Source organism: Antedon bifida, chromosome 6, assembly GCF_963402885.1.
Source record: "Antedon bifida chromosome 6, ecAntBifi1.1, whole genome shotgun sequence".
In the NCBI taxonomy this organism is placed as follows: domain Eukaryota; kingdom Metazoa; phylum Echinodermata; class Crinoidea; order Comatulida; family Antedonidae; genus Antedon; species Antedon bifida.
The window spans coordinates 2,496,101-2,507,916 of NC_136231.1; the positions used below are offsets into that span (position 1 = coordinate 2,496,101).

The 11,816-nt window shown below is 39.7% G+C and overlaps 2 protein-coding genes across 2 annotated transcripts; both read left to right on the forward strand.

Annotated features, from left to right (window-relative positions):
* Nucleotides 1–1,064: 1,064 nt before the first annotated feature.
* LOC144844524 (uncharacterized) lies at nucleotides 1,065–8,573 on the forward strand. Its single transcript, XM_078701470.1, has 3 exons — nucleotides 1,065–1,122; nucleotides 7,557–7,626; nucleotides 7,987–8,573. The coding sequence occupies exons 2-3, from the start codon at nucleotides 7,557–7,559 to the stop codon at nucleotides 8,280–8,282; spliced, it is 366 nt and encodes a 121-aa protein (XP_078557596.1). The 5' UTR covers nucleotides 1,065–1,122; the 3' UTR covers nucleotides 8,283–8,573.
* Nucleotides 8,574–9,575: 1,002 nt separating this feature from the next.
* On the forward strand, nucleotides 9,576–11,815 carry LOC144844525 (uncharacterized). Its single transcript, XM_078701471.1, has 4 exons — nucleotides 9,576–9,734; nucleotides 9,938–10,001; nucleotides 10,846–11,386; nucleotides 11,500–11,815. The coding sequence occupies exons 2-3, from the start codon at nucleotides 9,938–9,940 to the stop codon at nucleotides 11,115–11,117; spliced, it is 336 nt and encodes a 111-aa protein (XP_078557597.1). The 5' UTR covers nucleotides 9,576–9,734; the 3' UTR covers nucleotides 11,118–11,386; nucleotides 11,500–11,815.
* The last annotated feature ends 1 nt before the right edge of the window (nucleotide 11,816 follows it).

Sequence of the window (11,816 nt, forward strand, 5' to 3'; positions counted from 1 at the left end):
TGTGTTCAAATATGATAGTAATATGCTTAAATATGGTAGTGATAATATGACTTCATCATGTCCATTATTGGCACATCACCTTTTTTGTCACATAAAGTTTGATAGTGTAGACAGGGCGTAGGAGTTGGGTGTTTTTACTTATGGTAAAATCTCACCCATCATAACTCAGAGTAGTTTTTATAATAATTTAATTCTCGGGCGATTTTACATTTTTGCACATTTTTAATCTTCACATTGAGCACATTATTAATTATTTAGCATATCTTTGGATTCTCTTTGTGTGATGTTTCTGTGATGGATCGGAAATTTTTCCGACGTTTCTTTGCATTGTTGGCGCATTATGTCGCATTGCTATTGTTCACTGGTATTTGTGCGTATTTACATATCAGGTGAAGCAGAAGAATTTTAGTAAGACTTACTATATCGTATTTCTTTAAGATTTTTCTTCGATAGGGCCTACTGTGAGTAGTTAGCTTGTTCTAACAATAATGTATTTATTACTATGAATGAATTAGTTAAGTTGTTATATTTCGTTCATTATTTGTAACAATGACAATGAAAGTACCGTTTAATATTTTCTATGAAACTGATGCATTTCCTCGGCTTAAATATAGGCCCAGGCCTACTCTAGACGTTTTCATGAATATAGATAGGCCTACAGATAGATCTCGTACTTTTTCCGTACCGGGTATGCATTATCTAATGAAGTCTATTCAACAACAAAGCCCTGCTCTTGTAATATATCATTGGCAGTTTCCTGGGTGGTAGAGCAGTTTCGATCCTCTCTCTTTTTGGAGGAAAGTGAATCTCTTACTTTTCGGATTTTTCCCCTTATATATTTCTCCCCTACCTAACACCCAAGAAAAACCAACCAAATATTAAACAAGAGGGTTGTATAATTGCTATTAAATAAAATGATAAAGAAATATTTTTTCAATTGTTATTCTTAAAAACATATCTCGAAAGAAAAAATAAAAAACTCAATGGCTTTCAGCCAAACGATTGCAAATACTGCCCTCATTGTACCATTCGGAAATGACGTTTCATTCGGTAATGTGAGAAAAACCCAGTTCAGACTTTTTGAAAGGATTGAAAGAGATCAAAATAACGGACAACATTACAGTAAGTTACAGTATGTCATATGTTTATCTAAGAAGAAGAAGTGACTAATTACATTAGGTCTATCTTGCTAGGCCTACAACAATTTCAATTTGATTGCTTCTAAAAAGACTAGGCTACTAGCCTACTAATATAAATTCCTAATTCAATTCGCATATAATGAATTATACAGGTGTAGTGCCTGGCGATTGGCTAGTGGTTACGTCATCTATACGTCACAGCCAATCGCCGGGCCTATATGCACTCAACACACGAATCCGGCCCTGGGACTGGCCAGTGGCGAGATACGTCACGAACACCCCCAGGGGTTGAATGTGCGAGGGACAAGAGTCTCTCTCTTGAAGCGAAGACACAACCAAAGAAGGACAGAAACTATAGTTACCCATCACGTACCAGCCTATAAAGGATTATTAGGTGAGTACAAACGATGAGTGTGTAGTTATACCGAAGAGACTTAATTGTCCTCCTAGGTTAATAAGTATAAATAGACATAGATAGTCTCTTTAATGGCGACGAGGTAAACTGGTGTTCCTTTTGCCTCGGCGGGGGACACTGTCAACCGCGTGTAGCTGTTTGGGAAGGTAGGAGTGTTGTTCTGGTTCGCACATCTCGTTTCGCCCTGTCATGGTGTTGCCCAGAGGCAATGCTGGAGAAATGACGTGTGTTTACTGGACGTTACGTCCCACTACCCATCTCCCACCTCGCCAGCGACTCGTTTCCGTCCCTCGGCCGAAATCTGCTGTCGGGCCTGTTGGCCTGCGGGTTTCGTCCGATCGATGGAGTCGAGCCGTCGGGAGTTATTTATAGTAAATTATATTATAATTTCTCCGTCTTGGATTTGTGCTGTATTCCGATTGTCAGATATGTACATTTATGGGGGACCCATTTGTGCTGTACTCTGATTTATCGGATAGGTACATTTTTTATTTCCTAATGATCCGAAATAAATATTATTGTGTGTAGCGATGAGGCTGGGCCCTGGGCCTGTGACCTAGCCGAAGCTACGTACATACCATGCACGTGAACATGGAACTGCGTTTTTTTATTGTATGTTTAACGCACTGGGCCCGTGATTCCAGAACAATGAAGAATATATCTGGCCCGTGTTTCAGAGTATTATTGAAAAATATACAAAACATAATAATTAGCAAATTTATAATTTGTAGGAAAAATATTACATTTAATTTCGAGACTATTTTTTAGTGAGGGACGCCATTTTTTGTGGTTGGTATCTCTCACGCATTTTAATTTGTTTATTCGCTTATTCAAATCCACGATTTTTATTATCAATGTTTTTAATCCTTAAATTACTCTACCAATGAACTACGACCTACTATATCGAGGTTATTGGAGGGTGTTGTGTGTTAGGGTAATCCGATTCCGGTTTGGCGACTTGTGTTCACGAACGACGGGGTTAAACAGTAGTTTATCTACACTGCCGTTGCTTTGAGAATGCCGCCATTCCGGAGCGGTTTGCCTTGTCAAACAACAACTTTCTGCCTATCAGTCTTCTCACGTGTGATTCATCGCTAGCCAATCGCGAGCACGCATTCGCTTGCTACCCTCGCGGATATCTGCTTGCATCAACCAGGTCAACTGTTGTTTACTACTTTCGATGTGTGACGCGGGGTGAGTACTGGATTCTGATTGGTGGATTAATATAGGGATACTCCTTGCTATTTTTAGGTTTTAGTGTTATGCAGAACGGAGAGCTCTTCTCCCGGTCTGTGTATCATCAGGATTGATTTATGGCCTGACGATAGACGTGCTGGAATTTTCTGGCTTGTACTATCGCAGGGTACTTAGATTATATTATTTTGTCTATCCCACTTGGGTGGGAATGACATTAGGATTATTATTTATTTATTTATTAGTTCGCGTACATTTATTTGCTTGGAATTGATTTAATTTCCGATTGAATTTATTTTATTTTTAATTTTATTGAACTATTTTGACTTAAATTATTTTTATTGTTTTAGTTAGAGGATATTTTATTTATTAGGTGGTTATTCAAGTGGAATTTCCTACCTATTATTTTCGTGATTTATTTTTATTGTGTAGGGAAATTATGCATAAGTATAATTATTCCTGTTCTTATTATTATTTTTAGAATGTCTTGATTTAGTTCGAGCGTTTTATTTAGAATAGATTTTTTGGTATTAAAATATTTTTTAGGGTACAGGCTAGGCCAGTGCCTATATTTATTTTATTTTTATTTATTACCTTTTTGGTTAGAATATTAATTTTTTTTACTTTAGGCATATTACTATTTATTTATTTATTTTTTATTTTAGGGTTTTAACTAGGAATTTTTATGTCTTGTATGCCTTTTTCTTCAAAAATAAAATATTTTCCGTGTCTTGTCTCATTTATTTTCGCATGTTCTTGTATGTGCTTATTCTTATCATGATATTTTTCAACATGTCTTGTATGAATTTCAATTCTTAACTGTCACAGTGTGTAACCTGTCATTGTTTTGTTGTCTATGTCATTGACACTTGCTTGATTTAACATCTGGTACAGATTTGTATCTCTTATCACATGCCTTGTATGTCCTGATTCTTTTCTTTAACCTGTACTAGTTGTATAGTCCTTTTATATTATTTTTTGTGGCATAATGTGAGTGCCCATAAATCAATATATGTACACATAATTAGCTAAATTTTTGTGATGGGGGGAGGTTACCCTTACATTGTGATTATATTTAATTGAACTGTGATTTAGTGTTAGGTCTGTATTGGGCTGGTAGTACCCCTGTTCTTCCTGGGCACCCAACTAGCAATATGCAAAAATAATCATCAAACCAGCATCAGACCGATGCTGCCTTCGCTCGCTTGTTGGATGCACGGGGTGACGGGAGTGCTTACCAGTTCTATAAAATAAGCAATAAAACTAATTGGGAAGCATTTTTCTTATCTTCTAGGAATGCCAAAAACCATGGAACCTACATCCTTTAGGATAAATTTTGTCCGTAGGGCGAAAGATTTCCCACAGGGTTTACCACCACCCTTGGCCGAAAAAATCATGGCCTACAGGGATAATTATGGGAATATCACCAACCCACAAGATCTAGCACGGGCAGTCGGCGATAATTCGTTTGACTTTTTGTCCTTTAACGTGGACTATGCCACTAACTCTCGGTATGTGAGAATGGGACCGCCGACTGGGGGGTATGGAGATGCTGGCAATGGTTCGGGAGAGCACGATCAAGCTCCTGAGCAGGCCTGCACCCCCATACTACCTTTGCCGAGCGACCCATCCTTGCATCCGGGGGTCGGTGGAAATCAACGCTATGAAGAGCAGGCAAGCGTGCCTAGCAACCCAGATTCTCGTACGCTCCACAGCAACCATCGGGCGGGCGATATGGGTGGCGATGAAGTTTTTCCGAGTACTCCAACGAGAAGGGGTGACACTGCTACTAACGGCCCTGTTGCTGTTGGTCGGGGTAGATCTCTGGACCGTTCTGGAGTGCACATGGTGGATACTTCACCGCCTCCAAGTAGGTATGCTCGCACGGGAGCTGGGGGAAATGAAGATGCCCATCCTTATGACCGGGTTAGGGCTGGTCTTTTGGCTACCCAGCTGTAGAACGTGGCTACTATCCCGATCATTCGGATCGAGAAAAAGAAATAAATTGCAACAACAATGTAGGACGGGGAGATGCCGCTGTTGAACGTGGCCCACCTCAACGCCCTACTGCTCAAAATGAAAAAAAAAATCAACCACCACCACCCTTACAAAACATCAACCGGGATGACTATCAGATGGGTGATTATGGTGGAGGATATGAAAATCAAAATTATGAACACGATCTCAGACGATTTCCTCGTCCTCCTCGCCCCGAAAGGAATAGGCCGGATCGCCTACCCTTGCGGGACGAGTGGGGCCGCGGTGATCATCGGGGTCAACAGCCTTTCAGGCCACAAAAACATCTAGAATTCCATGGTGGGGATGACGATTGGGGAATATTCCATGATAGATTTGAGGGATTTTCCCAGATTAATGGATGGTCTAGGGCCGAACGCAAGGAAGCTTTCCACATGAGCATGAGGGGCCAGGCAGCTGCGTATTTACAAACGTTGCTGACTTTGCATGGTAGTGCAGTCTCTTACGAGAGGCTCATCGTTAGTTTTAACGAATACTTTGGCTCCGCCCAAGACCAATCTCTTCTGGCTGCAAAATTTGAAAAACTTGTCCAAAAAGACTCCGAGTCCCTACGTGAATGGGGAGCCCGAGTGCTTAAAGCCGCAGCCAAGGCGTATAGAACTCAGGGGGGTGAAGGGGCCACCAATCTTTGGATACAAGAAATGGCAGCTTTAAAGTTTTGTCGTGGGTGTTTTTTAGCCTTGGAGGAGGAAGCCCGCCGACTGCTGAGAGAGGCGTATAATGCAAACTAACAGCAGCAGCCTTGTCATCCTCCAGCAGCGCCCTGCGGGAGGCGGCCGCCCGCATGCACCGCGTGTGCATCGAGCAGCTGACCCTCAATTCTTTAACATGACTCAATTCTTCAAAATGATTGTTATTTCACACCACCACACCGTTCTAATCACTTGAATACAGTACTTGGTGTACTTGCGTATCATATTTTCCACCATAGCTCAGTTATACATTCTTATGATCTACAGTGTAGCCTTTTGGATTTCTGTAGACCTATACCCTTGATTGTTGTTAACCCCAGGACAATTGTCTGTCCTTAGTTTCCACCGCACGCCCAAAAATTGGCGAAGAGCAAATCCTCTTCCCACCCCAAAATTAGAGGTCCAACATGTCCTCTACTTATTTAGCTGGGACCGTAAGTCCCTTACCGTAATTACGATTGTCAGTGCGGTCTCTTCTGATGATTCCCCTAACTAGAATAGATTGTATACACACAAACAGTCAGCCCTATCCTGAAATCCCAGAACAAAATTTTGCTGTTGTGTGCTAAATTTTGCCATTCCCCTTAGGCTTGTGCCTTCTTTTTTTCAAATCTGTTATTCTGTACCCCTAGAACGGTGTTCCTAAGATTGTTTCTTCCGGGGGGCCGGCGGTTGCCAGTGATCCCTGGTCACGCGGCGCCCGTCTGCAACCCGGTGGATACCCTATGCCATATGGCTTGTAGGGAGTTGATTTTCTTGTTCCTTCATTTCGTTTTTAATTTTTCGTATGTGTATCGCCCATTGTTCAATTCTTATGGCAACGTTTTTTATTCGGGACTCTTTAGTCCCCTGTTGGCTTTCATATGTTCAAATTATTGGGGTACGTTTCCCCCACCTTGACGTTCTGGTGTTGGTTTTTTACATCCTGTTCTTGTTGGGGCTGTGCCCCCCGTTGTGTTACATGTTAAAAAAAAAAAAAAAAAAAAATGGTAAAAAGAAAGAGGAAGGAGTGGAGGACCCACCATAGAGGAGAGAATTTTAACATGAACTTTGAAATGAACTGGAAATCACATGAACTTTGAAAGGAACTGGAAATCACATGAACTTTGAAAGGAACTGGAAATCATATGTACTTTAACAGGAACTGGAAATCAAATGAACAGTCAAATGAACTTGAAATCAAATTGGACAGTAATGTCAGACACTGACAATGAACTAAAATGTACCTGCCTCCCTTGGGAAGACCAGTCCGAGAATAGTCAGGGGGGCAGGAAACAAAGAAAATAAAACGAGGAGGATTGTAGTGCCTGGCGATTGGCTAGTGGTTACGTCATCTATACGTCACAGCCAATCGCCGGGCCTATATGCACTCAACACACGAATCCGGCCCTGGGACTGGCCAGTGGCGAGATACGTCACGAACACCCCCAGGGGTTGAATGTGCGAGGGACAAGAGTCTCTCTCTTGAAGCGAAGACACAACCAAAGAAGGACAGAAACTATAGTTACCCATCACGTACCAGCCTATAAAGGATTATTAGGTGAGTACAAACGATGAGTGTGTAGTTATACCGAAGAGACTTAATTGTCCTCCTAGGTTAATAAGTATAAATAGACATAGATAGTCTCTTTACAGGGGCTAGATCAGACCTAATATTCACTGGCAGATCTCGTCTATTTCTGTCTGGGTCCGTCCCCTGTTTATACCGCTAATAGTTATAAATAAGATAATTTTAGCGTAGAATAAAACCTATAATATATATATATAACCTATAAATAAAAACCTTCTAAAGCCCGGCGCACACTAGAGCTATCGGCCAAACCAACTGGCATGAGTAACACTTGGCTCGCAGTGTGCGCCGGGGAATTCGTGAGGAATCGTCCACGCGCGTGCCGCTGAGGAAAATATCTAGCGTCGTGTTTAATATTTTCTGTTTGCGTCCGATAGAACGCGATCACAGTTTGCGGCAAATGTTTTAGTAAGCCAGTTGGCTCAGTGTAAACATTGTAAATCCTCAGGGTGGCCAGTTTTCCCTATCCTATCAGGCGAATCAATATCGGATTTGTTTTTTTGTTTCAGATGTCGAAAGTATCAGCAATAATTTGTATCACTCTTATTGCATCTATGGCAATCCAACCATCTGAAGCAGGTAAGGCCCTAATAAGTCAGATATCTTATACATTATATCAAAAGAGTCCTGTTCGCGAACTTTCTAGATCCGCACCTGGTACCATTCCGAGTATGGCTGCGTTTTCTTGGACTGGATAGAATTTTCAGATCTGATCTGAACATTCACTTTCTTCATTATCTATCACTAGGTTTTATTGTGAGGGAAAGTTGTCATTTCCTTAATTATTATTGGATTGGATAGTGGTATGTATATTGGAAGAATGAACAGTTATTTAATTTATAATCAGAAATATCGCCTTTTTAAAAATGACACAAAATCGCTTGAATTATCTGATAAAGGATAAAAATATGTCTTTAATTCTCTTATTGCTATTTATAGGAGTCGGTCACTGGATAGCAGGAGCTGCCGCAGCGGGAGCTGCCGCAGCGGTAACCGCTGTTGCCGTTGCCCCTGCGGCATTAGGATTTGGGGCACTAGGAATTGCGTCCGGTTCAATAGGAGCCGGAATGATGTCAGCTTCGGCTATTGCTAACGGTGGTGGTGTTCTAACTGGAAGCGTAGTGGCTACACTACAATCATTAGGAGTTGCTGGGGCATCGTATAGTACTTATGCGGCTGCCGCTGCTGCAGGAGGCGCTGCAGTAGGCGCTGCAGTAGACTACTTCACCAAATAAGATTAACGATACGCAAGTTGATAATTGCGTAAATCGCACAAATTTCCCTTTTTTGCATGATAAGCTATAGGCCTAGTTAAAGAATTGTTACTCGTTTGTTTCCATTAGTTTGATCATGGAGGAATTATAGCTTCTATGGTCTGATCATCATTTAATACTTGTCTGAGTGTATTAAAGACATTGCTGGTTAATAAAGTGCTTGAATTTACTTAAAAGCTACTAAACAATAGTCAATATATCGTTTGATGGTTTGTATGGAGAAAATAAATAAAATGATATAAAGTCTGCGAACCGGTACATACCACAGTGCAGTTATTAATTGATTTGGTTTTTGAATTATTATTATTATTATTAGTTGTCAAGTACTACTTTAATAAGGTGCGTACGTAACTGCCAATAACTGGGTATAGCAACAAACACATGAGTGTAACTGATGGTGCTACTTTAATACAACACAAACTGAAGAAATAGCTAAGCTCATGTAAGAAGAATTATGATATTTATAAAACGGATGACAATTATTTCAAATGATGGTTCTTTATTAAGATTACATCTTCATCCTTGATTCAAGGATTCAATAACTATACTCTAAAATATCACCTGTTATTACCTGTACCTTTGCATTTCGGTTACCGATGAGAGCGACAGGGATCTCTGTCGATTCACCATTGTTTTTCTGAAATTCGAACACATCTTTGAAGTAGCTGCTTTGCTTCAATAAAACTCTGTTTACTTGTAATCCAACAAGGTTTTCTGATAATAGGGGTGTTTCCTCTAAATTTGGGGTAAAAGCAGTGTTCATAATATTACACCTCGTTAGTGTCCCCTGAATAGGAGTGTCCAAAATTAGGGCTGTTAAGCTTTACTTTATCGTAAACTCGAAGTAAAGTTTGTGTAACAAGTTATTTTATAGCTTTGAGTCACGATGTTTTCATGTTCATCATCTTCACCTTTCCCACATTATTCTCTATTTTAGCATATTAATTATAGGCCTACCTTTCCTTTGTTTTTCTCTTTACGTGTGCAGTTTATACCGTATTAGGAATGTACAACATATGATTTCAGAACAATCGAAAGATTTACGATATCGCCACGCGCGCGCTCGTCGTACAGTCGTCGTCACCGTAAATTGCTGTGACGTCAAGTGCGGCTTAGCAAAATGTACATGCTGTCTAATAACGATTGTAAATACACTACCCTCATTGTTCTTTTTTTAATCGATGTCAGAGATTTGAAACATAAAACAGATGTTATATTGGAAAAACCAACTAGGCCTACTATTTACAGAAGCAAATATCGCATGATCGTATTTGTACGAGAGAAATCGATCGTATTTGTACGAGAGAAATCGATCGTAAATATCAGATTGAGAGTCTAGGAAAACGTATTCAGACTTCCAGAAAACGTTTAAAATTGCATATCAATTTAACCACTACATCAGAATTTAGCACAGTAAGTTTTGTAATGTTATGGTTATGGTAGGGTATACATTTATCTCACATTATCTACTAAAAGCCTCAGTTTAAAACGGGCCTGAGAGTAGGCTATATCTGGGGTGATGGAACTGCTCACGCCGAGCTGGGTCGATACTATATTTGGTATTGTGAAAACGCAATGTGAAACAGACGAAGTAACACACATTGTTTTTCTTGCAGATGTCAAAAGTATCGGCAATCATCTTTATTTGTCTGATTGCATCAATCCAACCGGCTCAAGCAGGTAATTAAATTATTATTATTTTTTTTAATTCAATTTTAGGCAAATTGCCAATGATAATCATAAGCGAATGTATTCACTATCCTTCTTAAAGGGGGCAATCCTGTTCACAAGACAAACATATACACAAGATGCTCTACATAAACAAAGACTTATTACAAGTCTTTGGGAGTGGAGTTATAAATTGTCATGAGAAAAAATCAAGACATATGACAGGACTTGAACCCAGGACCCTTAGATTGGTAGCCAAGCATCATCACCACCAAGCCACAACTCCACTCCTCAAGCCACAACTCCGCTCCCCAAGCCACAACTCCACTCCTAGTTATAAAGCCAGGCATAGACATAGTTAATATTAATATTCTGGGAGTAAAAAGTTAGACGTGTTTCTTGAATCTTAGATTATGTATGTCCCAATTGGAACTCATCAGCTTAACCGAAAGTGTGCCCAATATTAATAATTTAGGAAAAACACAGAGAAGAGTTTGTAAATTAATGTATCTATAAGTAATGCTTATATTTCTTACTCGACTACCTAATTTCACTTACTAGAAACACTTAATAAAAATAAAGTAATTTAATGTAAAGATTTTCCGACATTTATTCTTGATGTTTATGTCCTTGTGAATATTCATTACAAAAATAACACATAGCAAACACCAGGTGTGTTATTTTGGTATTTGGCTGTTAAGGAGTTAGTAGTGCTATTTATATTGTTATGGAAAACGTTGTCATATTTGTCTTTTATAAATTGTTATTTCGCCAACAATTATCGATAGATTGAACTGTATTTAGTGGGAAGATCTTAAACAAGTTTGTAATTTTATTTATTTTCATTTTGCTTCAGTACTCCCCTTGATAGCAGCTGCCTTAGCGGTAGCTGGGGTTGGATTTGGCCCAGCCGCTATTGGGTTTACGACAGCCGGCATTACTGCTGGCTCTACGGCAGCGGCAATGATGTCGGCTTCTGCTATAGCGAGCGGAGGTGGGGTTGTAGCTGGAGGCGTAGTGGCTACACTTCAATCAGTTGGAGCGGCTGGAGTATCCTACGGCACTTATATGGCTGCTGCTGGTGCAGGAGCAGCTGCAGGGCGTTACATTGAGGGTGAAGATGAGTAACAGATGGAAGGGATTCATCATCAAGCAGCTATGCTTGCATTTATTATAGTATTTCATTTTACCGTTTTAAATCTCATAAAAACTAGATATTCATTTTCGTATTTGTTGCATTGTTTTAAGTGCATGACATATACTCATGGATTTATTATAATACAGGAACCTGAGGTGTGAAAGACCTTTTGAAAACCCTTCTACGTCCGTTTACACCGGCATTTATTTCCGCATTTCTGCGTCCCCTGGGTACAACTCGGGTTACACAATTCCGGATTGTTGCTGGCGGTGTAAAAGTGGTATAAATAAGACAAAGATTGTATTAATCATTTATCAGGGTAGAACAAAAATTAGTCATCAATTTATCGTAATAGCACCGTTATTATACCAGTTAACATACTGAGAACTGCTTAGCATAATGCTATTGTACAACTTTAATAAACACATTAAATACGAAGTTGTCACCTGAAATAATAAAGTTAAATAAAATAAGATCACAATGTACAGTACCTTCAGTCATCGCTCTTTTTGCCCTCTAGGAGCATTGATTCTTTATCCACGATGATAGAGATAAAGATTTTTATTTCATTTCATTTATTTCACTTTACTAGGATCGCTCCTTTTGGTCAGAAAGCATTGATCCTTTATCCGGGATGATAAAGATAAGGATAAGACGGATGACAATAAAACATAACAATTGATTTCAAG

Bases quoted from the DNA above. Each gene is read 5' to 3' on its own strand.
- LOC144844524 (XM_078701470.1), top strand. From the start codon at position 7,557: ATGTCGAAAGTATCAGCAATAATTTGTATCACTCTTATTGCATCTATG. The intron at 7,627-7,986 runs GTAAGGCCCTAA...TGCTATTTATAG, and splicing joins AATCCAACCATCTGAAGCAG to GAGTCGGTCACTGGATAGCA.
- LOC144844525 (XM_078701471.1), top strand. From the start codon at position 9,938: ATGTCAAAAGTATCGGCAATCATCTTTATTTGTCTGATTGCATCAATC. The intron at 10,002-10,845 runs GTAATTAAATTA...ATTTTGCTTCAG, and splicing joins AATCCAACCGGCTCAAGCAG to TACTCCCCTTGATAGCAGCT.